General features: G+C 45.4%; 1 protein-coding gene across 14 annotated transcripts in view; it reads right to left on the bottom strand.

Moving 5' to 3' along the window:
• Positions 1 to 24,863, bottom strand: part of epb41l2 (erythrocyte membrane protein band 4.1 like 2) — a 46,436-nt gene that overhangs the window by 16,318 nt on the left and 5,255 nt on the right. For 12 of the 14 annotated variants that reach the window (XM_047574408.1, XM_047574405.1, XM_047574399.1 and 9 more), the window contains exons 2-14: positions 14,352 to 14,590; positions 14,045 to 14,227; positions 13,166 to 13,456; positions 9,395 to 9,499; positions 9,171 to 9,213; positions 6,037 to 6,112; positions 4,787 to 4,883; positions 4,568 to 4,692; positions 4,117 to 4,204; positions 1,943 to 2,095; positions 1,707 to 1,804; positions 1,266 to 1,438; positions 307 to 380 (exon numbers count right to left, since the gene is read on the bottom strand). In XM_047574408.1, coding sequence (XP_047430364.1) covers positions 307 to 380; positions 1,266 to 1,438; positions 1,707 to 1,804; positions 1,943 to 2,095; positions 4,117 to 4,204; positions 4,568 to 4,692; positions 4,787 to 4,883; positions 6,037 to 6,112; positions 9,171 to 9,213; positions 9,395 to 9,499; positions 13,166 to 13,456; positions 14,045 to 14,227; positions 14,352 to 14,576 — 1,731 coding nt within the window. In that variant the 5' untranslated portion in view covers positions 14,577 to 14,590. Of the gene's footprint in view, positions 1 to 306; positions 381 to 1,265; positions 1,439 to 1,706; positions 1,805 to 1,942; positions 2,096 to 4,116; positions 4,205 to 4,567; positions 4,693 to 4,786; positions 4,884 to 6,036; positions 6,113 to 9,170; positions 9,214 to 9,394; positions 9,500 to 13,165; positions 13,457 to 14,044; positions 14,228 to 14,351; positions 14,591 to 18,093; positions 18,418 to 24,863 lie in introns of those variants that run through there. The other 2 variants (XM_047574400.1, XM_047574411.1) reach the window with 2 other exon arrangements.

The raw sequence follows: 24,863 nt of genomic DNA, 5'->3' as shown, positions 1-24,863 counted from the left end.
CTCGCCGCTTCCTCCCCCATCTTCACAAAATTCAATAATACAATATCTGATTATCCCCAGACATCACGTTTGCGTCACATGTTTTCGACATTATGTCAAAACCAGGATAAATAAACTAAAAAACTGGGGAGAAGAAAAATCACATGTGAAAAACAAATGTAGCGTTTCCATCGATATCGGAGTCGGACAAACGAGCAGCGCAGGTTCATCTCTCCCCTGGGATGTTTCCAGACGTAAAAACAAACAAGACCTTTTTCCAAGATTGATTTTATCTCCCTATTCAGTTCGATTTAGGCAGATACTCACCTTTGAGTCAGAGTGGAGGTCCAGGTGAGGCTCACGTCCGTTCTCAGAGGCCTCAGTTATGCTGATCACTGGCGCTGAGGGACGAGAAGCAAATAAAAAAAATTGTCTTCAACTGAAATTTACTGTTTGCTTTAAGATCACTGTTGTTTTTTTTGTTTCTGGGATTTAGAAGGTAATGTTTTATGTATGAAAATTAATTGATTCCCTAATTAATAATTTGCAGTTAATCTAATATCAACTTTAGGCAAACTAGTAGACAAATGTTATGTAATAAGTGTAACTTTTCAAACAACATAATGAAGTGTACTGAATGAGATTCAAGAACACAAACAATGCTGGCCTGCAGTAGAACAACACGAACACCAGGGGGCAACGTAAGCTAGTGGGATAACCATGCACACATAAAACAGAGGTGCACAGCTGCATGATGAGGGTAGTGTAACCCAAATCCGGAAAACCACAAAAAACGGTGGAGTGCTCTCCAAAGACAAAAGCAATTAGTATTTGATGAAAAGCATCAAGGTAGAAATAAAGATTCACCCGTGGCAACATTTCAACTGGAACACCACTGCGCATTATTTATTTATTTATAAATCGGAATCCAGCACATACTCATGCGCTGCCCTAAATCGAAATAATTAGCTGATCTGAGCTGTCTCCCGGTTTGAACCCTCTCATTCCATTTGACTGACGTGAAAATGTCCCGTATCTGCATGTTCTCTTTCTGTCTTCACGCTCCGGGCCTCTTTCTCTTGGACACAACATTCTTTCATTTCATATCTTTCTTTCTCCCTCTGTCTCTCGCCGTGTGACAGGAAACATATGCTGCAGCTATTTCCTGTATCTGGTCAGACACCGAGCGTTTTTACATCCATACAAACACGCGCGCACAACTCTGCGCAATCTCTAAATCTGCGATCCCACCTTCACCCGTCTGTCTACAGCGTCAGCTATGTTACCTCCGTCCAAACTGCGGCTGATGCGTTTCGACGAGGTCCGCTCGAAGTTGGGTGCGGGCCGGTCTATGAGGGAGCTGGCCATGCGGGTCTGGGCCTGGGTTCGTCCGCTGTAGCGGAACTTGGAGCCCAGGGTCAGGAAGCGGGCCTTGGTGGGAGGTTCGGGCGAGTTTAGCCTGGACGAGAAAGACGCATGAGGGAGAGATGAGGAGAAGAAGATGAGAAGAAATGACAGCACCGCAATACACATGTACAGGATATTAAAGTTTATCCCTCACGCGTATGAACACACAAATACAGCCGTCACGGACACCTGGCTTATCTTTGCGTGTTATTGCGTGTCCGTTGCCTGAGGTATCGGACCGAACAAGAGACACGGCCTTTGGTAGAACCAAACAGAGCATTAAAAAATATGTGTGTGTGCTTGTTTGTGCGCATTCCTACCTGAAGAAACTGTGATTCTCCACGCAGACCTTCCACAGCCTCTTGGCAGATCGATGATTCTGGAGTTTGAATCCCACCGTGCTCTCGAACTGCTCCGTCTGTCAGAGAAACAAAAAGATCGATCACACAGAGGGAATAACTGAACAACGCATTGGGGTAGTGCTGCAGATATAGGCAATTGCAACTCAGTAAATCTCAGTAAGTCAGTGTGTGCATGTGTTGGTTTGTACGCATACCTCTCCTGGTCTGATCTTAATGTAGAAGTTGTTCCTCTTGTAGGAAATCTTGAGGATTTTGGGCCAGGCGAAACGATTTATCCGAAGTCTGTCTTTGTAGACCAGGAGTCCGTTGGCGCAGACTCCGAGCATGATGTCCACACCCTCAGAATCCTGCGACAGCACGTGAAAGTATAAATTAATGAATTAATTTTTTTTTAACGCAGCTACACCTTGAGAAAAACAGAACCTCCGCACTTGCCGCCCATTCGTCTGAATCAGCCGTGGCATGAATTGATTGTTAAAGCAGTCTGCTCAGCGTCAACAGAAACTCAATTGCCACACACACACACACAAACACCGCCACCGAGCACAACTGTAACACAGTTACCCGGCAGACTAACCCACTAACAAAGCTTTTAAATCCTAGGCCATCTGGTAACGGTAAGGGAAGTATTGATTACAGCGGTGAATTAACAGGAAAAATCTGTGGGACTAATGGAGGATGCGATACGTTGGTAATGGACAGTTTTACTGGGACACGCGCATACGTCACGAGGCCGCGCCGCGCTGCACATCGATCTCTGCCCTCGTGGCACAACGGGGGGAGACATTTTTAGAAGCAGAATAGATGTTAAGCAAACATCTTTCCACTTGTTTTTTTTTTTTGTTTGTTTTTTTGCGCAATGACTATTAAGTAACAGGAACAAGCCACGTGGTGTTGGATGCTAAGATTATCTTTCAGTCGCTTCCCACGCCGTCTCGATTACTAAAAGTAACGCACGCCATCAGCGCTTTTAGAAACTCAATATATTTCATGCTTCCTGAATGAAGGCTAAAACCAGCTGTTGTGTAACAATACGATATAAACAAATACTAGAAAACAAGTGGCATGAAAAGTGAAATAAACCAATGAAAGCTCCGATTATGTGAATTTTGCCAGTTGCGCTAAATCGAAACCTCGTACAGATTGTGGTAGTGAGAATTAGCTTAAAATAACAGAGAGAGGCATTTATTCGGGTGTGTTTTCATTTTGGAGGCTGTGGTTTGTAGTGCTAGTGAAGTGCATTGTACCAACGCACATTTCTATTATTCTGACAACCCCGTTTTATTCAGCGGGCCAGGCTGAACAACATAAACACAAGTACATACAGTACATACAGTTTAACTACCACCTTCCTGATGCCGTCTCAACGTAAACTGAACATTATAACGGTCGTGAAGGAGCTTTTATTGCAGGGCTGTTATATTAGAACGCATGCAAGCGTACCTAATAAACTGTGGAGAGTATAATCATGCTTAATTCTTTATATAAGCTGGTGTAATATAGAGTATTTGGTAACTACTACGTGGTCAAAACACACCGTGTTATCTTGTCACCGCGCTGCTCCGTCTCTTATTACTTTAACAGTTTACGGCTGCTCTGTTGCTGAAGCAGCACTGGAACGAGCGAACATTGATCCTCAAAGGTGCAAAATGGAAAAATGTGCTTTACTTGCAGTTAAAAAGTATATACATTTTCTGCTGTGTCACAGCACTACTTACAAATCCAGAAGTTTAAAAAAAAAATCTTGTACGCTATATTTAACTATAAACGATGTTAAAATGCTTTTGTTTAACATACAAAAATCTAATTTTCACTAAATATAAGTGCCGCAGCACAGACACAGATCAACCTCTTGAATTACCATAACACTATCGTAAAAAAATTCCCCTGCTTCTCTCTGTGCTTCAAACAATTGGAGCGTACGGTTAAAGGACACCCGCCTCTTTTCCTCTCTAAAGGATCTCACTCCGACCTCATCCCTCTCCCCCATTTCTTTCCCAATCGTGCATTCTCTTCCCTTTCTATTTAAAGACTCTCTGTTTCTCATGCATATTTCCCCCCCATTTTTTTTTCTCTCTCTCTCTGCCATCTTGATCGAGGACGCGCAAACGTACGCGCGTAGACACACATGGAGACGTGCACGCGGCGCGCTGGTGACCTGCTATTCCAGTGAGAGAAAGGCTGTTCCCATAGCAATGGCCTCCCTCTGTGTTTGTACAGCTGACACACGCACGCGCGCACGCACGCACACAGAGGGATACAGTGACACAAACATGCAGACGCATCAGCGGGCTCGACACACATCAAATGAACTGTTTGAATACCCAAATGTCGACAACAATGGAAAGGAGAGGTTATTTATTTATACCTTAGCGTGGTGCAGGTCAACCCCATACATGGAGAGTTTCTTGGCATTTTCTAGGAACTGGGTGTCGGCCTGTGCTGGTGTCATTCCCCTAAAACATAAAAAAAAGAAAAGAAAAGGCAAAACTGTGAACATTTCGGAGGATGTAGTTTGTGGTGCTGTGAAACTAGATTGAATTTAAGTGTTAAAATATTGAATCAGAGACACCTCTTTCTATTATTTTAAGTGAATTAACAGCTATTTTACACCGATACAGAAAACTTTCACGAAACTAAGATTTACTGTGGCGCTGTTTTTTTTTTTTATTAGAATGCATTCATTTTCACTAGTGTACGTAATGAACTGGTAAATTAGTTTACTCTCTTAACATTACAAACAAATCCCGCAGGCTCATTAGATTACAGCGCTTAGAAACACAACTGAAGAAACCCCCGACCGCGTGACTGCGTCCGACCTGTGGGACTTGTGGAGCTCGAGAATCTTCTCCTCCATCTCTTTGTTCTGATTGGGCGCGAAGGTCAGCTGATTGATGTAGGCCAGAGGGCGAGGCTGGTCGGGTTCGAAGTCACCGAATTCTGCCTGTGAGCCAATCAGAATCAACCTCGCTTACAATACAACCATCACACGTGCACCGGTACGGACGTAGGATGTAAATACGTGCACGTTCCTGTACCTGCAGCGTGTACGACCCCAGCAGAGCGTGGGTGACGAACGAGCAGGGCAGCCGTCCGGAGGCTACATCTTCCCGCAGCTGCAGGCACAAAAGGTACCTGCGAAAGAGGAATATTTAAGCGGAAAGGAAGAAAACACTCTCCTCTTTGCTGTGAACCGGAATCAGCCCCATTGTTCGTGACAATAATAAAGCCATTTGTGTCTGTGAAGCTCAAAGACGGGGTCAGCTGCTGCAGATTAAATATCTTTGTCGGAGCCCTGTACAGTCTTTCTCAGTGTGTTGGTACGCTGGTTTGTTGGGATGGCTTTATGTATAATCCTCACCGTGACGTACGGCGCCCTGACACAGCTGTGTAACATCCCTGCCTGTGAAGTGAATTTGTGTGGACGGGTAAATCTGGAGGAAGCTTTCTTTCGGATGACCTGTAAAAAGCTGTCAAAGACACTTCAGTGGCTCAGTCAGTTCATAAAACAGAGGATTAAACCCCAGTCATCCTGTTAATAAAGTCTAGTGTTTTGCCATGGGACTGTTTTACTGTTTTACTTTTTCTATTCGGGCGAATTTGTCTGTTAACAAAACTTCTCTAAAGAGAAGAATTAGCACTTGATGTAGCACGTCAGCTGCTGGCGCGTGCGTTTGTGTGTCCCCGTTTAGCCTTTAGCTGCGTCCGTCAGAGAGACTGTTCGCTCCATTAGACATACACTTCACCCTAAATGCGGTGCGCTCGGAGCACGCCTCCGAGTGTGTGCATACGTATAAATACGAATGAATTAACAGCGTGCACGAGGCCAACCTTGGTTTACTTTAGTCTGCGCACTGCAGCTGTACTTAAGTATATTCTTATGTACTCGTACTACAATTTGTCAAACTACTAGCTGTGAAACGGTGGGAGGCAGAATATCATCATCCACAACTTTACGGGGCCTCAAACTGGCCTGACTCTCGCTGGTTTGGTTTTGAGGTCCACACCTTTAATGTTTCGGAACAGGATTTAAAGTTAGCTAAATATGAACAGTAACATAAGACTAAACACAGGACTAAAAGAAAGGTATGAATCTGTGTTTTATTTGTTAAGTAGATGAGTGAGTAGTAACGCTTGGTTAATGGGATGACGTAAGCCTGAAAGGTGATAATGTGTCAATGCAGGGTTTACAGCTTGTTCCATTGCTCCAAATGGCCATAAAAACACAGCTAATGTAGCTTTAAGTAAACACCGCTACACTCTGTTGTGCGTGTGTGCGTGTGTGTACCTTGTGATGTCTTCGGTGAGCAGTGAGGGGTCGGGAGGGTAGAACTTGACGTTGAAAGCAAACTGCCAGTTGTTACCTGGAGAAAGACAGGTCGTTGTTCAGTGTAATTTACAGAACATATATGTTGAATTAGGACATGACATAGGACACGGGACAACTAAGACACAGCAGCCTTGCGACAGCACTGAGCCTGGTACACGCATAACCTCATTTAAGCTTCATCAAATAGCCTTTTGTAATCTTAATCGCGATCAGAAACAGAGAGACAGTCTAATTTCATTTAAATCTTCATTAGGCTCCGGTATTCTACTCTCATTCCCGCAGGAGGCCGCGCTGTCAGGCCTGCCACCCTATCTGTCCTGCTGGGTTCCACCCAGCAACACACACAGACACACACAGACGCACACACACAATAAAAGATGGAGATCACGTCATCTGGAAAATTCAATCTGCGAAAACCTGACATCACAGCAAAACCATTTCCTCCTCCAAGGTCAATCACGCCTGCACACACGCACAGCCCTCACACACACACACACACACAGACACACAGACACACACACGCGTGCAGAGCGCCGAACCCCGGAGGACGCTGCGAGGTGACACGAGGAAACTGAACAATGACACAGAGCGCCGCGCACGGGCGCAACATGCGACGCGAGAGGAGCCTCGTAGGTGCGCGGGGCTTCTGTTAGTTGTTCCGCCGATGACTGTTTACACATGTGTGTCTGCTGGCGTGCCAGCACCATTATGTGTCAGCGTATGAGGAATGTCTGGAAGTGAAGCTGAGACGCTGTTGTTTTGCAAAGTGCTTCGGGAGTCTCTCGCGACCATTTCATCTCTATATACAGCCGTGCCTCAGCCATCACTTGCCAGTCATCAGTCCGTCAGCGTATAAACATCCCGGCTCTGTTAGCTCCTCCGAACACTTTCTGATACGACTTTCTCATCTTCTGCTTTATTCCCACCCTGTTTTAGGCAGTTTATTTAAATTATTTAAATATGTATATATAAAAAATAATGTTGAACTACATCGGCTTCAGATCCACTGCACCGCATCAGAGGAACGAGGCAGCCACCAACTATAAAAGGTCGGTTTGATGATGGAGAAAACCTGAGCGGCCGCTGTTAAACATTAACAACAGTCACACGCACGGGAGAGATCGGCCGACTGGAACGAATCCAGGCCTGTGATCTCCGCTCGGCCTCATTCGGACCGACACGAAAAAAGGGGGAAAATCTTGTCGTTATTATCATTATCTGTCAAAGAGAAACGGGAGATAGGTCTCACCTCCGCGGGCTCGGTTTTACTTTGAGCGGTGCTTATTTTAGTCTCGGGGGCCGGCAGACGAGTTTCCATTCGTGCCCTCTGTTACAATGGAAATCTTTCTGCGCGGCCACAAGTTCAGCCAGTTTCATTTCTTTGGCAAGAAGTTTTGTTTCTGTTGGCTCTCCGGTTTAATTTTGATACCTGATACTCAGACTGCTCGGAGTGAAATTTCTTTCACATTTTTTTTTTTTTCCTTCTCTTTTCTCTCCTTATATCTTAAGTGCTTCCTGAAAGCATCTCACTGGCAACCAGTCCATTAACACATACACCACGGAGGATGGTATCGTCTCTGCCTCATTCTCATTCTGGTATCCACCATGTGTGATACTTGGTGGGACTTATGCTGGGTTGTGTTTGTAGCCTAGCGTTAAACTAGGATACCAGTAAAACAAAAAGCAGACATAGTATTTTTGTTTATAGTGACCAACACAGCTGTTATGAATGGGCAAAATGTTTTTTTTTTTTTTTGTGCCAGGCTGTAAACATGGGTCATTTTTTTTGTAGTTGTCAGGCGTTTGAACATGGAGACCTACTGTTTCTGGAGCTTGACAAGTTGTCTTGAGTTTAAACTGCTCAACAACATATTTTAACATAATGTGAGATTATGTTTTCCCTCCACTTACAGGTGGATATTACAACAGCTCTATATTTTTTAAATTATAGGGCATTGAAGCGCAGCCGAGTCTGCAGCTTTCATCCAGCCAAATTAATTCAAGGAGCCGTAAAATAAGTTTCAGGCGCAGATGTTTATGCCCCAGCCCCACACATGGTGAAGACCGTTAAGAGCACAATGGTGTGCGCCCTGTCATTTGTGCACACGAGCTGTGTACACACGTCCGCGCAGCCGGCGTGAATATAACCCCAATAAAACTCAGCCCTCACTGCGCAGTCTCTCTCTCTCTCCGGCTTTAAACTTTGGAAAGCGCAGAAAAAAAAAAAACGTACACAAACGAACACACGCTGCCAGATGCGTAGCACTCATCCATGACGACCACAAGCAACACGGCCGCAAAACACAGGCATGTACGCTCCTCGCCGCGCACGTGTGAGCGTGCGCGCGAAACCGCTCGCATTCTGCACACGCCCAGACGTAACAGCCTCACATATACTAAAAAAAAGAAACATTTTATGAGCCGAAATGATATGTTTTCACTTTTAAAAGCGCGCACTGAAGTGAGATGACGTGTTAAGAGCCCGTTCTGAGGAATAAATAGCAACATTCACGACCGTCGGACAGAATTATGAGCATCAGAAACACTGGAAAATAAATAGCAGGCAGGAAACAGAACCAAATACAAACTAAACCTGTTTGTGTCTTAATGTGGTTGAACTAATGACCTCATAAACTCGAGGGCCTCTTCCACTCTTATAAACATGCTGCGTGCATTCAAAAACGAAACCAGGACTTCTAGGTTTCCTCGCTCGACGGCCTTAAACGCCGCGGGTCAACAAAGATGACGATAATGGAGATGAGATGCCACACCTCATTAATAAACGGGAGACGAGGTGTGGCAGTCAATAAAAGGGTCGATAAATAATGGAGCGGGGCGATCACACCCTCGTAACCTCCTCCGCGCTGTTTGACTGCTGTTGTTTGGTTTCGGATGTCTCTGGTCTCTTTGTTTGACTTTCTTGGGGTGAAGGTACTTGCCCTGTTTCATTCATCCAATATTTATATTTTATTCATTACCTTTTGACTCAGAGCCTTTGTCAAATAAAAACAAAGTGGCTTGTCGAGGCGGAGTGAAAGAGACCGGGATGGATAAAACCATAATTTAATAAGAGTTTATTGAGCACAACTTACTGCGTATCTGTCTCTTGATTTCCTTAGTGGGATCCAGCCAACACTGGCGTGAGCAGATGACAGGAGGAGAGACACAAAAAAGAGGAAGAAGACAGTTAACCTCTGTCAGTAACAGTGTGAAACACTACGCAGAGATCTACTTTACGTCTGGAGTTTCTGTATGTATACATTACTCGCTTAAGAGCAATAAGTCTGTCCGTGTGTGTGTGTGTGTGGATACATACCGTCTGTTCGTGGTTGTCCTTGTATGTCAGACCAAAGTAGTCTTTTTCCAGCAGATTGAGGTGCTCACACACTTTAAAGAATAAGTACTGACCCTTGGCTCGTTTCTGTGAAGAGAGAGAGGGAAACGTTTACATCTTTACGTTATAATGATTTCACCCCAAGATGGGAAGGATTTCCAAAGCCAGCAAAGAAAGTTAAGTGCGAGATGTTTCAAAAGTGATATTAAACCTTGAGAAACATCCTGCAGACAATAGAGGCAATAGAGGAATAAATACATTATCGTCTGACTGTGGTTATTTGAGCTGACTGTCACATTCACAAGTATCGTTCCCGTTCATCTGTATAAAAAATATATATAATAACAATTTTATCACCCACACAGTTTTCAACAGTTGCTCTTTTAATGACTACATACGTCTATGTCTGGTTCATATACACTCACCGGCCACTTTATTAGGTACACATGTTCAATTGCTTGTTAACACAAATAGTTAATCAGCCAATCACATGGCTGCAATTCAATGCATTTATTCATGTAGAGGTGATCAAAACAACTTGATGAAGTTCAAACCGAGCATCAGAATGAGGAAGCAAGGATATTTAAGTGACTTCGAACATGTTGATCTACTGGGATTTTCACACACAACCATCTCTAGGGTTCACAGAGAACGGTCAGAAAAAGAGAAAATATCCAGTGAGCGGCAGATGTGTGGACAAAAACGCCTTGTTGATGTGAGAGGTCAGAGGAGAATGGGTAGACTGTTTGGAGATGATAGAAAGACAACAGTAACTCTTGAATCTACATCTCATCTTTTTCTAACTCTCTAGTTTAATGACAACTGAGGTAAGAATGACAGCAACCAACTGTTCATCTGGACGTTCTTAACTTCTAATACGCTGATGATTCACAGCCAAAGCAAAGCTGTCATCTAATATGACTGGGACACAAAATTTTAAAGGATCGCTGCAAAGGTTTGGCAAAAGAAAATGAAATCAATAATCACAATTACCGGTATTTGGATAACTAAAATGTCAACTAAAATGAATGTGACAGCCCCGGGACAAGCTGAGCCCCGGGAGTGAACCAGAGAAAACTCGTTTTGTATGCTCCACTTCCTATCCATGGCTCCCTATCAGTGCATCTCTGTTCCTCCTCTCTTTCATCTACATCTGTTTCATCATCCTTTGCTCTCTCTCGCTCAGTCTTTCCATCTGTCTCTCGGAGACACGTTCTTTCATGAGCCCAATAAGAGCCTTAGCCATAAAATCCTCCAGACCCAAGTATGACAATGACATTTAGCGCACGCACACACACACACACACACACACACATAATCGCACACCCCTTTAGCCAGAGAGAAGGTCAGACAGAAAGAGGGAGGGAAGAGGGGAAAAACAATGAGGAAGAGTGAAATAACGCTCATTTCTTTTTGGTTAGTCAGCGGAGCCGTGGCGTCACACTGGGCTGCAGACGGACGCACAGACAGGGCAGGAGGAGCGTGGTGAAAGTGGAAGGAAGAGGATGAAAGAGCGCATTTTTCCTCTCGTCCTGGGACAGCTCAAAACATCTGCGGTATTTTCCTATACTTGGGCCTGGCACATGCGCAACACGGACACGCACTCGAGCGCAGTTCAACACCCAGAGAATGCGAGAATGTGACCTTTCGGGGTTTTTGCGCGTCTGTGCCAGGGCGCCCCGGAGCAAGGCACCACCTAGGGACAGCTGTCTAACGTCTGCTGGCGGTTACAGGGAGGACAGATATTAAATTGAATTAGAGGAACGCTCTCACACAACGGTATCGCTGTGTATGACATAAGAGGCTTTTTTCTAAATGTGCACAGATGACGAGACGAGTGAGGAATTGCGGGAAGAAGTACTGATAACGAAAATAAGACATGATTAATAAAAAGAGATGACGGCCCCGGACCGGGTTTTGAGTTTCATGTTAAATTAAGTCAAACACATAGTGTCGAACCCACAACAATTTGATACTATGAAACGCTACTTAAACCGTGTGACACTGAAATCCTGCTGAAACCAATATGAAGGAAATTCTTAGAAACAGCATTAAGACCATGTGACACTAAGTCTCTCCTTTGAAACCCACGAGAGGGTCGGACAATGTCCGCCCCAAGTTTTCATTCCGAGCGCTACAACTAATAAAACGCGTATTAAGATATTACGCCGCAATACATCTGATGCCACGGGTTAATAAATAGGACGGGGGGATGATAGAAGAATGCACAGGGAGAAAGTGTGTGTGTGGTGTGTGTGTCTGTGTGTGTGTGGTATTGTGTGCGCTGGAGGCCTGCTGGGCAAAACAGAAAATTTAATCTCTGGAATGCATTGTGCATCTCTCCCTCTCGCGATCCTAACTATGCCAGAGTGTGGAGGGAGGGAGGGATAGATGGATATGTGTGTGTGTGTGTGTGTGTTTGCGTGTGTGTCCTATAGGACAATAGCAGATAGTTGCACTTTCAGCGTTATCTGTCGCGAGACAAAGCCGCTACTGTTCAAACAACCGTAGACGCTCGCGGGCGAACTGTCGGGCGTTGGCGTGCTGTAGATTAGGAAGCCGTCTCGTCTCGGTGACCGTTGCCGACGCACATCATAAAAATGCTAACATTTTTGCTGGGGCAATTTACTACGTTCCTGGACCTGGAGACTTGGAGCTCCGGAGGACCTGCGCTCTGGCAGCTTCCAGCTCAATGGGAGCGAGCGTGTGGATATGAGGAGGGGTACGGCTGAAAATGTGCATGCGACTTGGGAAACATGTTTGCAACCACAACGTATGGTGATAATGAGAAAAATATGTCATGTGGTAGGAATGTTGGAGGACAGCAAGAGAGCAGAAAAAGAGATCATTTACACCACGTGTAATTAATTCACCATTAACATTCACAAACAAAAAGAGGTCAAAGATTTAAAAAAAAAAAGAAAAACAGGTTAATTCTGAAGAGAAATAGATTTAAGTTACACACTTGGGACTCTTAAATTGTCAGATCAGGATCTTATCAGAGGCAGAAAATGTTGGTTAGGACATCACTAGTCGTCATCCTGGCATAGTTGGGAGTATTTGCATGTTTTAGTGTGTGTGGTGTATGTATGTGTGTGTGTGTGTGTGTGTGTGTGTGTGTATGTGTGTGTGTGTGTGTGTGTGTGTGTGTGTGTGTGTGTGTGTGTGTGTGTGTGTAAGGGGACTGGGGCACGTGCTTGTTACGGAGCAACAGATGCAGAGAGCTAATCTGGTGAGACCCCAATAATCTTTTGGGTGTGTACCATATGTGTGTACCATGTGTGTGTGTGTGTGTGTGCGTGTGTGTGTGTTCTAGTCAGCAGACAAGCCCCTGCAGCGTGCTCCGCTTTGCTCTCCATTTATCCCCTAAACGACGCCCCCCCCCACCCCCCCAAACGATGTGAGCGGGTGCTTTTGCCATAACTACGCTGTGGGTCAGAAAGTTAAATACCCCCATGCATATAAACAAAGACGCACACCGGCTCTGATCCTATTAGCCATTACATCATCGGCACTCACGTGCAGCCTCATTGACTCGCAAACGAACGTAAGACGGAATGAAGTAGTTAAGTCAAAGTAATTATGTATACTATATGCCAATAAAATAAAAAGCTACGTTCTCTATGTTATGTCTTGCACACGTGGACCTATAAAAGTTGGCTTCACCCATGTAAACAGAACTAAATAATCACAGGAAACATGTTCTTCATGTACCCTACATGTATCTACCGGTAAGTTTGGTCACAGTCTTACCTCCACCTCACAGGTGAAGTCGGTCCCGTCCAGAAGGGTGACGTGACACACCACCAGCTTCATCTTGGTCTTTCTCACCAGGCGAAGAGGAGACTGGAAAATGGAGGTCTGGCCTTCTCCTCCCTCACCTGCAGCCTCCGCCTCTCCTTCCTGGGCCTTGTTCTCCTCCTCTGCTGCTGCTGCTGCTGCTGCTGCTGCTGCTGCTGCTGCTGCTGCCTCGCCTTCGGTTGTCTCCTTGGTTTCTTCCGGACTTTTCTCTGCGCTGTCTACCGCCTTCTCTTCCTTAGCAGGCTGATTGCGAAAGAAAGAATTATTATGTCAAAGAATATCCTCTTGATATTAGCTTGTACTCGTCCAAACTACAAATGAAGGAACTGTTTTTCTCTCTGTGACTCTACTTGTGTAATTCCCCTTATAGTGTGATTTTACAGGCGTTTCTCTTGGCCTGATCGCTGAGATGCTGATGTCACTGGGTGGGCCCGGGGAGGCTTAGTGCGATCACTGGATGGAAGAGTTTGTGTGTTTGGATGTGCATGAGTTGGAATCGCTCTGCATGCGTGTGTCTTTCTTCCTTTCTCTTTTTGGCAGAGCGGCAGTTCAGAACAGTCATTTCCCCTTTACACTATTGGAACGCTTAATCACCGAGCGAAAGCGGAGTCTCTGTTTACATTATGCAGCTCGCTAACACAGCGGGATGTTTGTTTATGCAAAGGACGTGTTACCAGCGTGGGGGGGGGGCAAGTTTGGCAAGTGTGACTATTTGTTAATTTAAAAAGCGCATTTTTCAGAAAACAGCGCTGTTTCTTTAGCATGAGAATCTGAAAGCTGGTCCCCCTGGCTACTTATCTCCTATCATGCCGTGCTCCAGGCGGCCGTTACCTCAGTGTCTGCGCTGGCGTTGGAATGAGATTCCGCTTCTTTTTCCTTCACTTGCTCCGACTTGACTTCCTCCTTCTCTTCCACTTCCTCTGCGTGACCGTTCACTTCTGGGGCAGGCGCCTCCTGTTGTTCCTGTGTCACCTTGGGATCGCCTGTGGGCGGCGCCTCCTTCGTCGGGGAGGTCTGGACGCGTCGGAAACAAACACTTAACCGATTTAACTAGCTGTCACGGTGCGAGCATCAAACGTTCAGGGGTGAACGCCTTTTCTGATCGCTCGCGACGGCACGACAAAAAGGAGGAACTCACCTGGCTTTGAGACTTCTGCTTCTTAAGCCATGTCGGCAGGTATCGAGATATCCCCTTGCCCTCCTTCCCCTCTTTGTCCTTCTCCTTCTCCTTCCCCTTCTCCTCTCCCTCGGCGTTCGCTACCTCCTGGGTCTCTTCCGCTGCCTGCTCCGATTGGTCCGGCTGAGCGGCCGACTCCTCCGCCTTCTCCTTCACCTCTGTCTCAGAGCCTGCTTCCGTTGTCATGGCGACGCGTCAACCTGTAGAGGCGGAAAGGAGCACGATGGAGACGCGTCAGATTTTTTAAAGGGCGGCGCAGATGTGCAAGCAGGTAGGGTTTATTTGTGTGCATCATCAGCTCAGAGCTAATGCTAATAATATTCTGTGATGTTCATGCTGTGAAAGTGATTTTCAGTTTGAGAGATGTGGGAGGAGGGGGTCTGTGTTTGACGGAGTTTGGCAGGAGCGTGAATTTTTCATGGCAGACGACTTGTCTGGACTATCTTTTATAAATGAGCCACATGTTTTTTTTTCCTCTTTGAAATTGATCAAAATATCTTATACCACGGTGATAGAGTGAGACACAAATACAAACTGAAACATGTCCGTTAGAAACGCTTATATAAGTTGACTCTGATCCTTTGGCTCGCTGCCGTCAGCCAATGAGCTCGCGGCAGTTTGAAACATTAGCCCCTCGGATTTACCAGTTCAGCAAGACACAATCGTCTGGGATATCATTACACCAAACAGGGTGTTTCGCGGGGCTCGACAGCTGGTTAAGAGCAGTCACACACAATAAACAGAGGGAAAGTGGGAGAATTACTCAATTCTTAGTATCTGACTCATTGGTTTTACCCTGCAGCTGTGGTCAGCGCACACACACACACACACTCTTCAACCCAAATATCTTTGGCAGCGCTGTCCACACACACCCTGTCACAGGAACAGACACGTACATTCAGCACGACACTAATTTGTTGATGACACTGGATGACTATGACACGGGTCCTGAGGGCGACGCGAGGTCCGGAATGTAAAAAAACGGAGCCTTAAGGAGTGTGTACCTGCACGCACGGTCTCTCGCACTGTTTGTACACAAGCAGCTCCGGGCTCCAGGCTAAAGATGAATCACACACACACACACACACACACTAGTACGTCATCACGCCTTTCATTCGTCCGACCTCTTTTTCCCCTCCATCCCCTAGACTCTGTCCCTCTGTCCCTCTGACCGCGTCCACCTGATTCTATTATTCACTACGTCGTCCGCACGTTACTTTCCGACCGTCTTAACAGTTCTCGGACTCTTTTTTTTTTTTTTCCTCCCTGCTCTGCCACCTTCAGTGAGTGAGGACGCACACGTCCACGGAGCAGCAGCGGTGCACAGGGAGGGGGCGGGGGTAAAAATAGAACAGGTCTCCTTACGCATGATCGGCTAATGAGGCGGGCGGGGGGGGAGGAGGAGGAGGAGGAGGAGGAGAGATGGATAGAGGGAGAGGTGTGTGTGGAGGTGTGTGCAAATCTCACAGAGGCAATATGCTTTGTGTACTCACTTGTGCGCATAAGAGAACAAAAGACAAATACAGTTAATAGTAAAAAATGGGCACTTCCTAAGAGGGAATCCCAAACATTACACAAAGCCTGGTATTTAATCACTTTCTTATATTGAATGGCATTTGCATTTGTTCTACTCTACACGGTACATGGTGCTCAACTCTAAGCTCCAACTGAAAGATAAGTATAACAGCTATTTTTACATGCATGCGTGTTTTTATGTTTTGGGGAATTAAAAGGTGCAAGCGAGGTCCAGGACATAGACTTCCTTCTGCTCAAAAACCACAGGACCGACCTTCCAAATATAGAAGAGGACTCATCCAGAGAAATAAATGCGCAGGATTTTCTAAAATTGACGAAAATTGACTTTAGGGAACAAATTCCATGCTGCAAATATAAGGTTAGCAACGCAACAGTACAAGCCGTTGAATTTACTACAGTTGTCCACTGTTATCCAGCAGGAGAAGGAATCTGAATGCCTCTGCTGATCATATGTTTCCACTTATCTACTTGCTATGACTTGGAATATACGCAGATCAGGCACAACATTACGACCACTGACAGGAGAACCATTTCATGTTCTGCCGGGACACTTTTGGACCTGGGATTCATTTGTGTGGATGTTACTTTGACATGTCCCGCCCACCTTGACCAGACCAGGTCCACCCCACCCCATAGCAACGACGGGATGCAGCCTGACACACGAAAACAGTTTAGGAACAACTCAAAAAACAGGAAGAACAGCACAAGGTGTTTCCCTGGATTCCACATTCACTACATCCCAAACTCACTAACAACCACTGGACACTCCCTCAGAAGGCCCGTGTCCATCCCCATGGAGGGACAAGGGAGACGTATACAATACTAGGAAGGAGGAAGTTATGTTACTTGATCAATGTAACTTTGTGTGAAAGAGATGCGCAGAAAACTAAACTACTAAAAAGCAAATTGTCCAATTTACCAAATGTGTGAGTAGTTAGTAAGAGCAGAAGTGGTTTCTCTTACCGTTTGTAATGTCTCTACTTCCTACGTTACTGTTGCTTCTTTGATGGTTACAAAATAAAGGACAAGTTATTTCAGTATTGATCCTGTGATAGTAGAGAAAAGAATGTCCCCATTTACATTTTATATCAGTCAACAACATGTATTTACAGGTGTTACTATGTAAACATTATGGCTACAAGGCTTTGAAGCACTCTCTGCTCAGTGGTCTTTGCCCAAGTCTGCATTAATGCTTCTTTCTCCGAACCCTCGAGTAGAGTCATCAAAACAGGTCTGTTGCTACCCACTAACCCCGGTTCCCACTCCTCAGAGACCCTGTTTCTCAATGGACCAGCTCAGTGTGTGAGCTGGCATCAGAGCGGAGTTTCGTCACGGCCACTTAGGTCCGCTTTAAACTCGCCCTCCTTCTGCTCGACACCAGGAACCTTGTTCCACCTCTCTCAAAACCACCATCTTCCCCCTCTCGTTCTCTTCTTTGCTAAACCTCACTTTCCCCCTTTCAATCTCCTCCCATCGCCCTCTTGCATTATCTTCCTCTAAACGCCTCCTCTTTCACCCGTCTTCCCACAGAACATATAAAAACACTACTAGTGTCATTATTACAGCCTGTCTTCAAATACAGAAACGCGCTGCTGATGAGTCAAGTGTTGCTGCACATCACCGAGCTGCAGCTGCACCAGACGTTTCGTCTAAATTGGGTCAAACACGGGTTAAATGTGCTGAATCACAACGTCCTCTCCTCCGTGAGCTATAATCAGGTGTTTAGTTGCTTCATCAAGGTCTTCACACACGTTTTGCGTAGAAGGACGTGCTGTACTGCTGGTTTATTTTGCTATAGGGCAGTTCAAGCAGCCCGGTTATCTCAATAGGCACAAATCTGCAGGACAAAAACTTCTTGTCGGCTGTTTGCGCACACACTTGTTTTTTTTCGTTTTTAACAATGTTCATCTTTATCTCAAACTCTGACACTGACTTAGCATCGTCATCCATAATCTCCCATACAGTACTTGGTGGCTACTTGCTGCTGAAGGAAACTTAACCGTATTTATTTAATGTTGAACAAAACTGCCACAACCACAAACGTAAGATAAACACTTTTTTAGTGCTAAACCAAGCGCTTTCAGCATCTTACACCTGCCCTGTTGATTGTTTGTTTAAACGAATGACTGAATGAGCGGTTAACGCGCCGATGTGCTAACGGCCTTACCTACAGTTGCTCTCTTTTTCCTTGTATCTCCTTTCCTTTAGCCTCTTCCCCTTCTTCCTTTTCACCTCCCGTTTCCCTTCTGTTTACCGTTTCTTTTAGCCTTTTTTTTTTTCTTCCGTCCTTCCGTCTCTGTTCCGTCTTCCTTTCACTCCCGAACCTCTCAGCTGATGCCTGCCCTACAAAAATGTCATTGCCACGTTCTCTCCTCCATCCTCTCCTCTCGTCAGAGCGCCGCCATCCCCCCCGGGACCGACCGCTCGGAGAAACGAGGGCAGGAACTGAGAGGGGACGCGGAGCGGCGGTGGGGGCGGCGGCGGTGGAGAAAAGCGAGCGAGGGAAGAGCGGTGGCAAAAGGAGAGAGATGGAGAGGGGCAGAAGCCCCGTCGACTGCACATCCCCGCTGTGTGGGATTACTTGGAGACATTAGCATACAAATGGCAGATCGGCAGCTCGGTGCAGTTGGTGCCCACTCAGGAAGGACGGGGTAAGGATCGCTGCAGGTTGTCAGACGTAGGAAGAGAACGCTTTCCCATTCATACTCCCTCAGAGAATAGTCAGACATTACTTCATGTTCTCTGAAAAGTTTGCATTTTTACAGCCAAAGCAAGTGCTACCCCTGACCAGATCGTTCTATTTTGGCTTAAAAATACCTGCGGTAAGGACAGAAACTTTCATATATACAATTACTATTCAGATCCCTCATATCCACAAGCAGGGAGTTCCTGTTTATTCTCATTTAACACCACACAACAGCTTCTCCACTTACAGCTTTATTGCCGTCTGACTGGGTTTAAGGGTTGTCATCACAGCAATGACAACTTCCTGGACTGGCCCGCGTCCAAGAGAGACGTATTTACAACAGACGAGACACAAGAGTTAGAGCAAACGCGTGCAAATAGAAAGAGAAAACCTCAGAAAACCGCAGATATGACAACTCTGAGTCCGATGTAAAAACTTAAACATCCCGGCCTGTGCGATTCTATGGGACGCAGCGGGCGGACGAGAGGGGGGAGGCACTGGTTTCTGCGGCGACGGCATTCGCGGGCCGCGACAATAAATCCCCATGGAGACGAGAGATTACTACATAACTTCCACTGTTATTAGAGGGAGAGTGCATAAATGACAATAGAAATTATTAGCGTGTCTAAACCCATTTGGGGCCGCATCAGATTTACAGCTGGTGTTTCACGGTGGCCCTGCAGTCACTGCAGCCGCTTCCTTCTACTCCCTCATTCATCCGATGCACCACGCCCAACTGAAAACAGCCACTCGTTTACAACAGATATTTGCATGTGTGTGTGTCTCTAGTTACCGATTCCGCTAATAACACAGGGAACCTGCCGCGCCTGAAACCATATTAGTTAATTCATTACTAGTGTGCACTCATGTGACCTGATTCCTCCACATCTGATCGACGAGACAAAGGGCGAAAACTTTTTATTAGTTTAGGAATCTGACTCTGATACGGTTAAAGGAGCTGCTTGATAGGACGTGAGATATAAGCAGACGTCTGGAAGTAGACAAACCAGCCGCCGCGTGAAACTTAAACAGGTGCCGTTATGTCATAACGCCGTAAATCTTTTTCAAATCGGACACTCAGGTTTTGAGTAACATCAGGCAGACCTACTATAAAGTCTCACTTAACGTTTAGGATCCAGGATCAACATTTGAACGTCATGATGTTCAATAAAAAGAGGAAAAACTATGAATGTGTGGCAACGCAACCAATTTAAATTCATGGTAAGTATGTTGAAGGATGTGGATGTACTGAGGCGGTTTACTCCTAAGGGTTAATACTGACACAGCCTGTTGATACTGAGACGGAGCCGACTTTTATTTTTTATAATATAAAGCACATATTGCCTCACAGTGTTTCTACATGAGAGCTAATAATTAACATTTTACTTTTAATATTGCCCTGAAGATGGTTTGATTAAAAAGTAAAGGGACTCGTCCTGACTGCTGTTATCACAGGTGTTATTTAGGATTTGGGCTGCAGAGGGACTAGATAACATCCGGATTTAATGAATTTGGGCCTCACCACACCTGCACGGTTCAAAAGTTGTTTGAACACAATAGCTCCAAACCTTCAAAGGTGTAATCTCCCAGTAAATCTTCAACATTTATTCAAAACAGCTACCTCATCCACATAGCTGCACTGCTAACTTTTACGTGTGTGTGTGTGTGTGTGTGTGGCCCCACGGTTCACTCGCTCATCACACGAAACAGTTGCAGTGTTTCCAATGAGCTGCGAACGTCGCTCCCGACAGCTGGTCTGCACCCGGTCCGACGGCGCGCGGTAGACGCGGAGCGCTGGAAATCGACCGGCCTTCGCAACGGCTGAGTCTAACGAATTAAAAATCCAATCCCGCAGACCGCGCTGGGACGTCCCAAATGCTCCGAGCGCGGGGCCGACGCGCCGGTTAGCTTCCCACACCACGCCAGCAGCGCGGCCAAACAGCTGACGGTCACAGAGCCCCTCTTTGGTTTTGAAATATCCACCGAATTCAGACTCCTAATCTGTGCTGTTCTCTTGTAATATCTGTCCATCTGTCACGCTGTGACACACGCGCACACAAACACACACAGATGTGCCAAACACACAAATACGCTCAAACAGAAATGTGCATGTAAACGGATTCGAAAACGTATGTAAACACACTCTCAGAGTCATTAATAAACACTAAGGGGTGTGTGATCTAAACTACACACGCTAGAGATGCATCTGCGCGCACACACACAGACACACACACACACTCTCTGCTGGTGTGAAGATTGTGAGCATGCCCGTCCCTTTACACTGCACTCTGACCCTCAAACTGAGGATTACACAAAGGATAATCCCAGTGTATGTTTGTGTGTCTCACGGTCTGTCTGCCTGCCTGCCCATCCATCCATCCATCCATCCGTCCGTCCATCCCTTCATCCAACTCTACTTCCATCTACACCTGATTTCAACCTTTCACTGCCCTCAAACAACAACAACAACAACAACAACAACAAAAAGTTGTGGGCCCAGCTGCTCCGCTTCGCCTTTGAGTAAATTCAGGTTCATCTCCTAGGTGATTTTTAAGTGACAAATCCTATGTCATTACCTTGGTTACCGTGCTATTACTCTCCACTCATAACTGCTGCTCTGTCTGCGGGCGGCAGGACTCTACTTTTCAACAACGCCCGCTCCCAGTCCTTCGCCTCAGTGCTATAAAACACCAACAACACCACACGTCTGACCACGCTGGAGGGATCCCACTGTATCATGCTTTCATACGTTTTTGTCGGCCGGTCTGTTGATCGGTTTTTAGATCGGATGCGTGTGAGAAAAACTGAGCATCTCAAGCTCTCGGATCCCTAGGTGACAATTTGGAAATGACGGGTTTTGTTCGAACCACTGTCCAAAGCATTCATCTTGAAACTCTTTCAAACAAACAGAGGCTGCAGCTTCAGAAAGTGAAGCCTTTGACTTTGTGCTTGTATTTTTTTTTAGCAATAAACTCAGATTTTTACAATATTTCACCGATTAGTCCCACAAATGTTTTACATCTACGCCCAAGAATAATTACCATGAGAATACATATTATTATATACCCTGCTAGTGCTGGGTCTGTCTGTGTTTCAGTGTGTGTGTGGGGTTAGAGAGAATAACAGGTCGGCTCATAACTACTATTGTTAACTGCTAAACTCCCCTATTCAGCGATTAAAGCAGTCAGGCGCGAGGGCCCTGTCTGTGCGAATGTGTGCGCACACCAGAGACAAAGAGTGGGTGGGTCACTGTAGGGCACACGAGACGAGATACAATTCAATGTGTGTGCGTTTGAGAAGGAAGAGAAAAAGGTGGGAGAGAAGACGGGAAGAAAAACCCCGAATCAGCCCGAAGGTGAGAAAGAACAGGAGAGAAGGGAGGACAAAGAAAGAAAGAAAGAAAGACAGAAAGCAAAACCTGCGGTGAAACCGTAGATCAACGGGAAGGAGTGGGTGCGGCGTTACCGTGGCAACGTGCATCCCATAGAGCGTTGTGACAACAGGTGCTTCAGCAAAACAAGTGACTTCATGGGCACGGAGGGCGATTATTATTACGGTTGTTGCAGATGGAGCTAGAAACATTGGCCTGCTCTGGCACGAAGCTGGATGTGGACGTGCGGGTCATTAACTATTGAGTGGAATAGACTGAAAGGTTTGCAGCCTGTCAACAAACTGTCAGGACAGGCTGCTTCTCAGCAAACAGCAACTTGAAAAAAATTCAACGCCAATCGAACCGGCTCCGTCTGTTTTGTAATTTCCTGCTCCGATATCGTCTCTGTTGGAGCCATTATATATATATATTTTTCTGTTTAAATCGCTGCCTTCATGCGTTTCCATGCAGTTCCGGGGTCTTACTTACTTAAAGAGTTACGCAGCAGACGGGGAAAGGAGGTGTGGGCTCGTGTGTGGGGAAAGCAAACAGTTTCTGACCGAGTCGAAACGTGTTTGAACTTCTCTTTGTGCTGAAAATAAATGGATTTCAAGAATCTGAACATGAACATGGACATTATTCATTGTTTATCCCAGAACACGCATCCGAACAAGTTCACCCGCACGCGCCACCTCAGTGGCTCATTTAAATAGGTTTACCTTTCTTTAAGTCACTACAGTCTCTAAGACTCAACATACACGTCAAAGTCCACGACTGGTGGATTACGTACTTTTAATCCTTACATACCCACGAGAACAACACGTAGATGTGGGCGACGGCAATTTAAGAAGTCACTTTGGCTGTTATGAGAAGAAACAACTTAACAGTTATTCAATAAATAATTCAGTCTGCCATTAATTTTTTTTCTGCCTGCTAACCTTAAACCTGAAAATTAGACCTTTCCCTTGTGAGCGCTGTGAGGCGTCCTCATTATCAGGCTGTCGTGCTGTTTTCTCAATTACCGCGAGGACCCATGCACGTCGTTACGTGAAAAGGGGTCGCAGTGACCAGCTCCTTCGACACAGCCAAACGACGTGACCAGACAGATTATTTTGGGCGTCGCAGTATCAGCTAATCCCACACCGGCGACCTCTGACCTCTAACCAGGAAACAGGATGTAACTGTCCTCCTGTTTTCCCCCCCAGTTGATCCCCTATCACACCATCTCCACGAGTCCATCTTTATTTTCTATTGTCTTTTTTTTTTTTTTTTTTGGCCACATGCGTCTCTCAGTACGGGAATCTCTGCGTCTTTCATCAGACACATGACAACATCAAAACAGGAAATATACGACATCAAAACATCTGCACAATCACTCTGTGTGTCTGATCATAACTCACTCGAGCAAGTACGTTAATGATTATACAAAGAGCTGAAGTCTTCCTCTAAAAGTTGCCCTCTGCTTGATTAACTTTAACTGATCGTTTCTTTAGCTACGTTTTAAGCATTTATAAAATCAGGTAAGTATAAACTTAAGTTGTGTTTCCGTCCAAATTACCTAGAACTTTTTATTCCAGGAACTAAAACTGTGTCTGTGCTTCCGCCACAGTCTAAAGATCCTGAGGTGTTTGTGTACTTTCTATGGTACAAGGCTCAAGTACAGAGTTTATGAGTAGAAAATCATTTCCCCAGAACTTAATTTAGACCCTGGTCTCTGGAGTTCCTCATAAGGTTCCTGGTCCCTTCAACCTTCCTGTGGGGGAGATATAGATAGTAGAAAAGTCTGGTGTTCAATGAGCTGACGTTTTCAGTTCGACACTTGACTAATAAACCTTACAAAAAATGTAAAAATATGTGTAAAGGAAATTTATCTATCCAATTATCTATTTCTAGCTCCACTGAGTTTGAGTTTTTTTTCTTTTTTACTACATTAGGTCAGTTTTAGGGCTTCATACCACCACTTCCTGCCACAGATACTTTTGACCTGTGGGAAAGGATACTGACCCTGCGTTCTGTCTGTCTCAGACTCCCCTCACTCTCACACACACACAGTTCACAGGGTTCTTTACACCCTTTCTCCAAAATGTTTAACAAACTTCAGAGCATCTCAATAGCAGCTAATGAGGACAAGTTAGCGGGGCCGCGCTCCCACTCAACCTCCGTGCCCCAGACGCTCCTCCTCTCACTTCCTTTTCCTTTCAACGTCCTTGTCTTTATGCTCCCCGTCGTGTTCTCTTCTCAAAACCATCAACGACACAATGAGTGAATGAAAACTTAACACGTGACGAATTCATTAACTGAACGTTTGGATTCATTTCCTGAAATCAAGTATCGCACTTTAAACCTGCTCTTACTCCTGAACTGAATAAGTAATTAAAATAAATTAGCATTAGTCAAACACTCAGTGCGTTTACATGCACAGCTTAATCAAGCGGTGCTCAAAGTACCACTTTCTGAATGTGGTCCTTGTCCCAGTTTACATGCAACGGAGAAAATCAAATAACTGACAGAAACACTTCCTCCTCCTACACACTAGGTGGCGATATGCGTCTTTCCAGAGGGTTAATACGGCCCCCTTTCCGGTTGACCTATTACGTCATATAATAAACAAGAGTCGTTCATGCGGCAGAGCAGCATTTCAAACAACAACCAGATGGATAATAGTCCAGCTTTTTATCTACATACGTAATGTGTGCGCTACTTATGGTGCAGATAAGGTTTGCACTATCCCTCAGATAGTTCTTCTTCTGGCTTCGTTTACTGGTTGTGAAGCATGTGCACATGCGTCGTCTAGTTTAGTTTATCTGAGTGTCTTAATTGGATAAGGAGAATTCTGATATCAGTCGGAGTAACGCGTTTACTTAAGTTGTCCAGTTAGATT

The sequence above is a fragment of the Mugil cephalus genome, chromosome 21 (assembly GCF_022458985.1).
Source record: "Mugil cephalus isolate CIBA_MC_2020 chromosome 21, CIBA_Mcephalus_1.1, whole genome shotgun sequence".
Taxonomy (NCBI): domain Eukaryota; kingdom Metazoa; phylum Chordata; class Actinopteri; order Mugiliformes; family Mugilidae; genus Mugil; species Mugil cephalus.
This window is presented reverse-complemented; position numbering and strand designations above follow the sequence as displayed.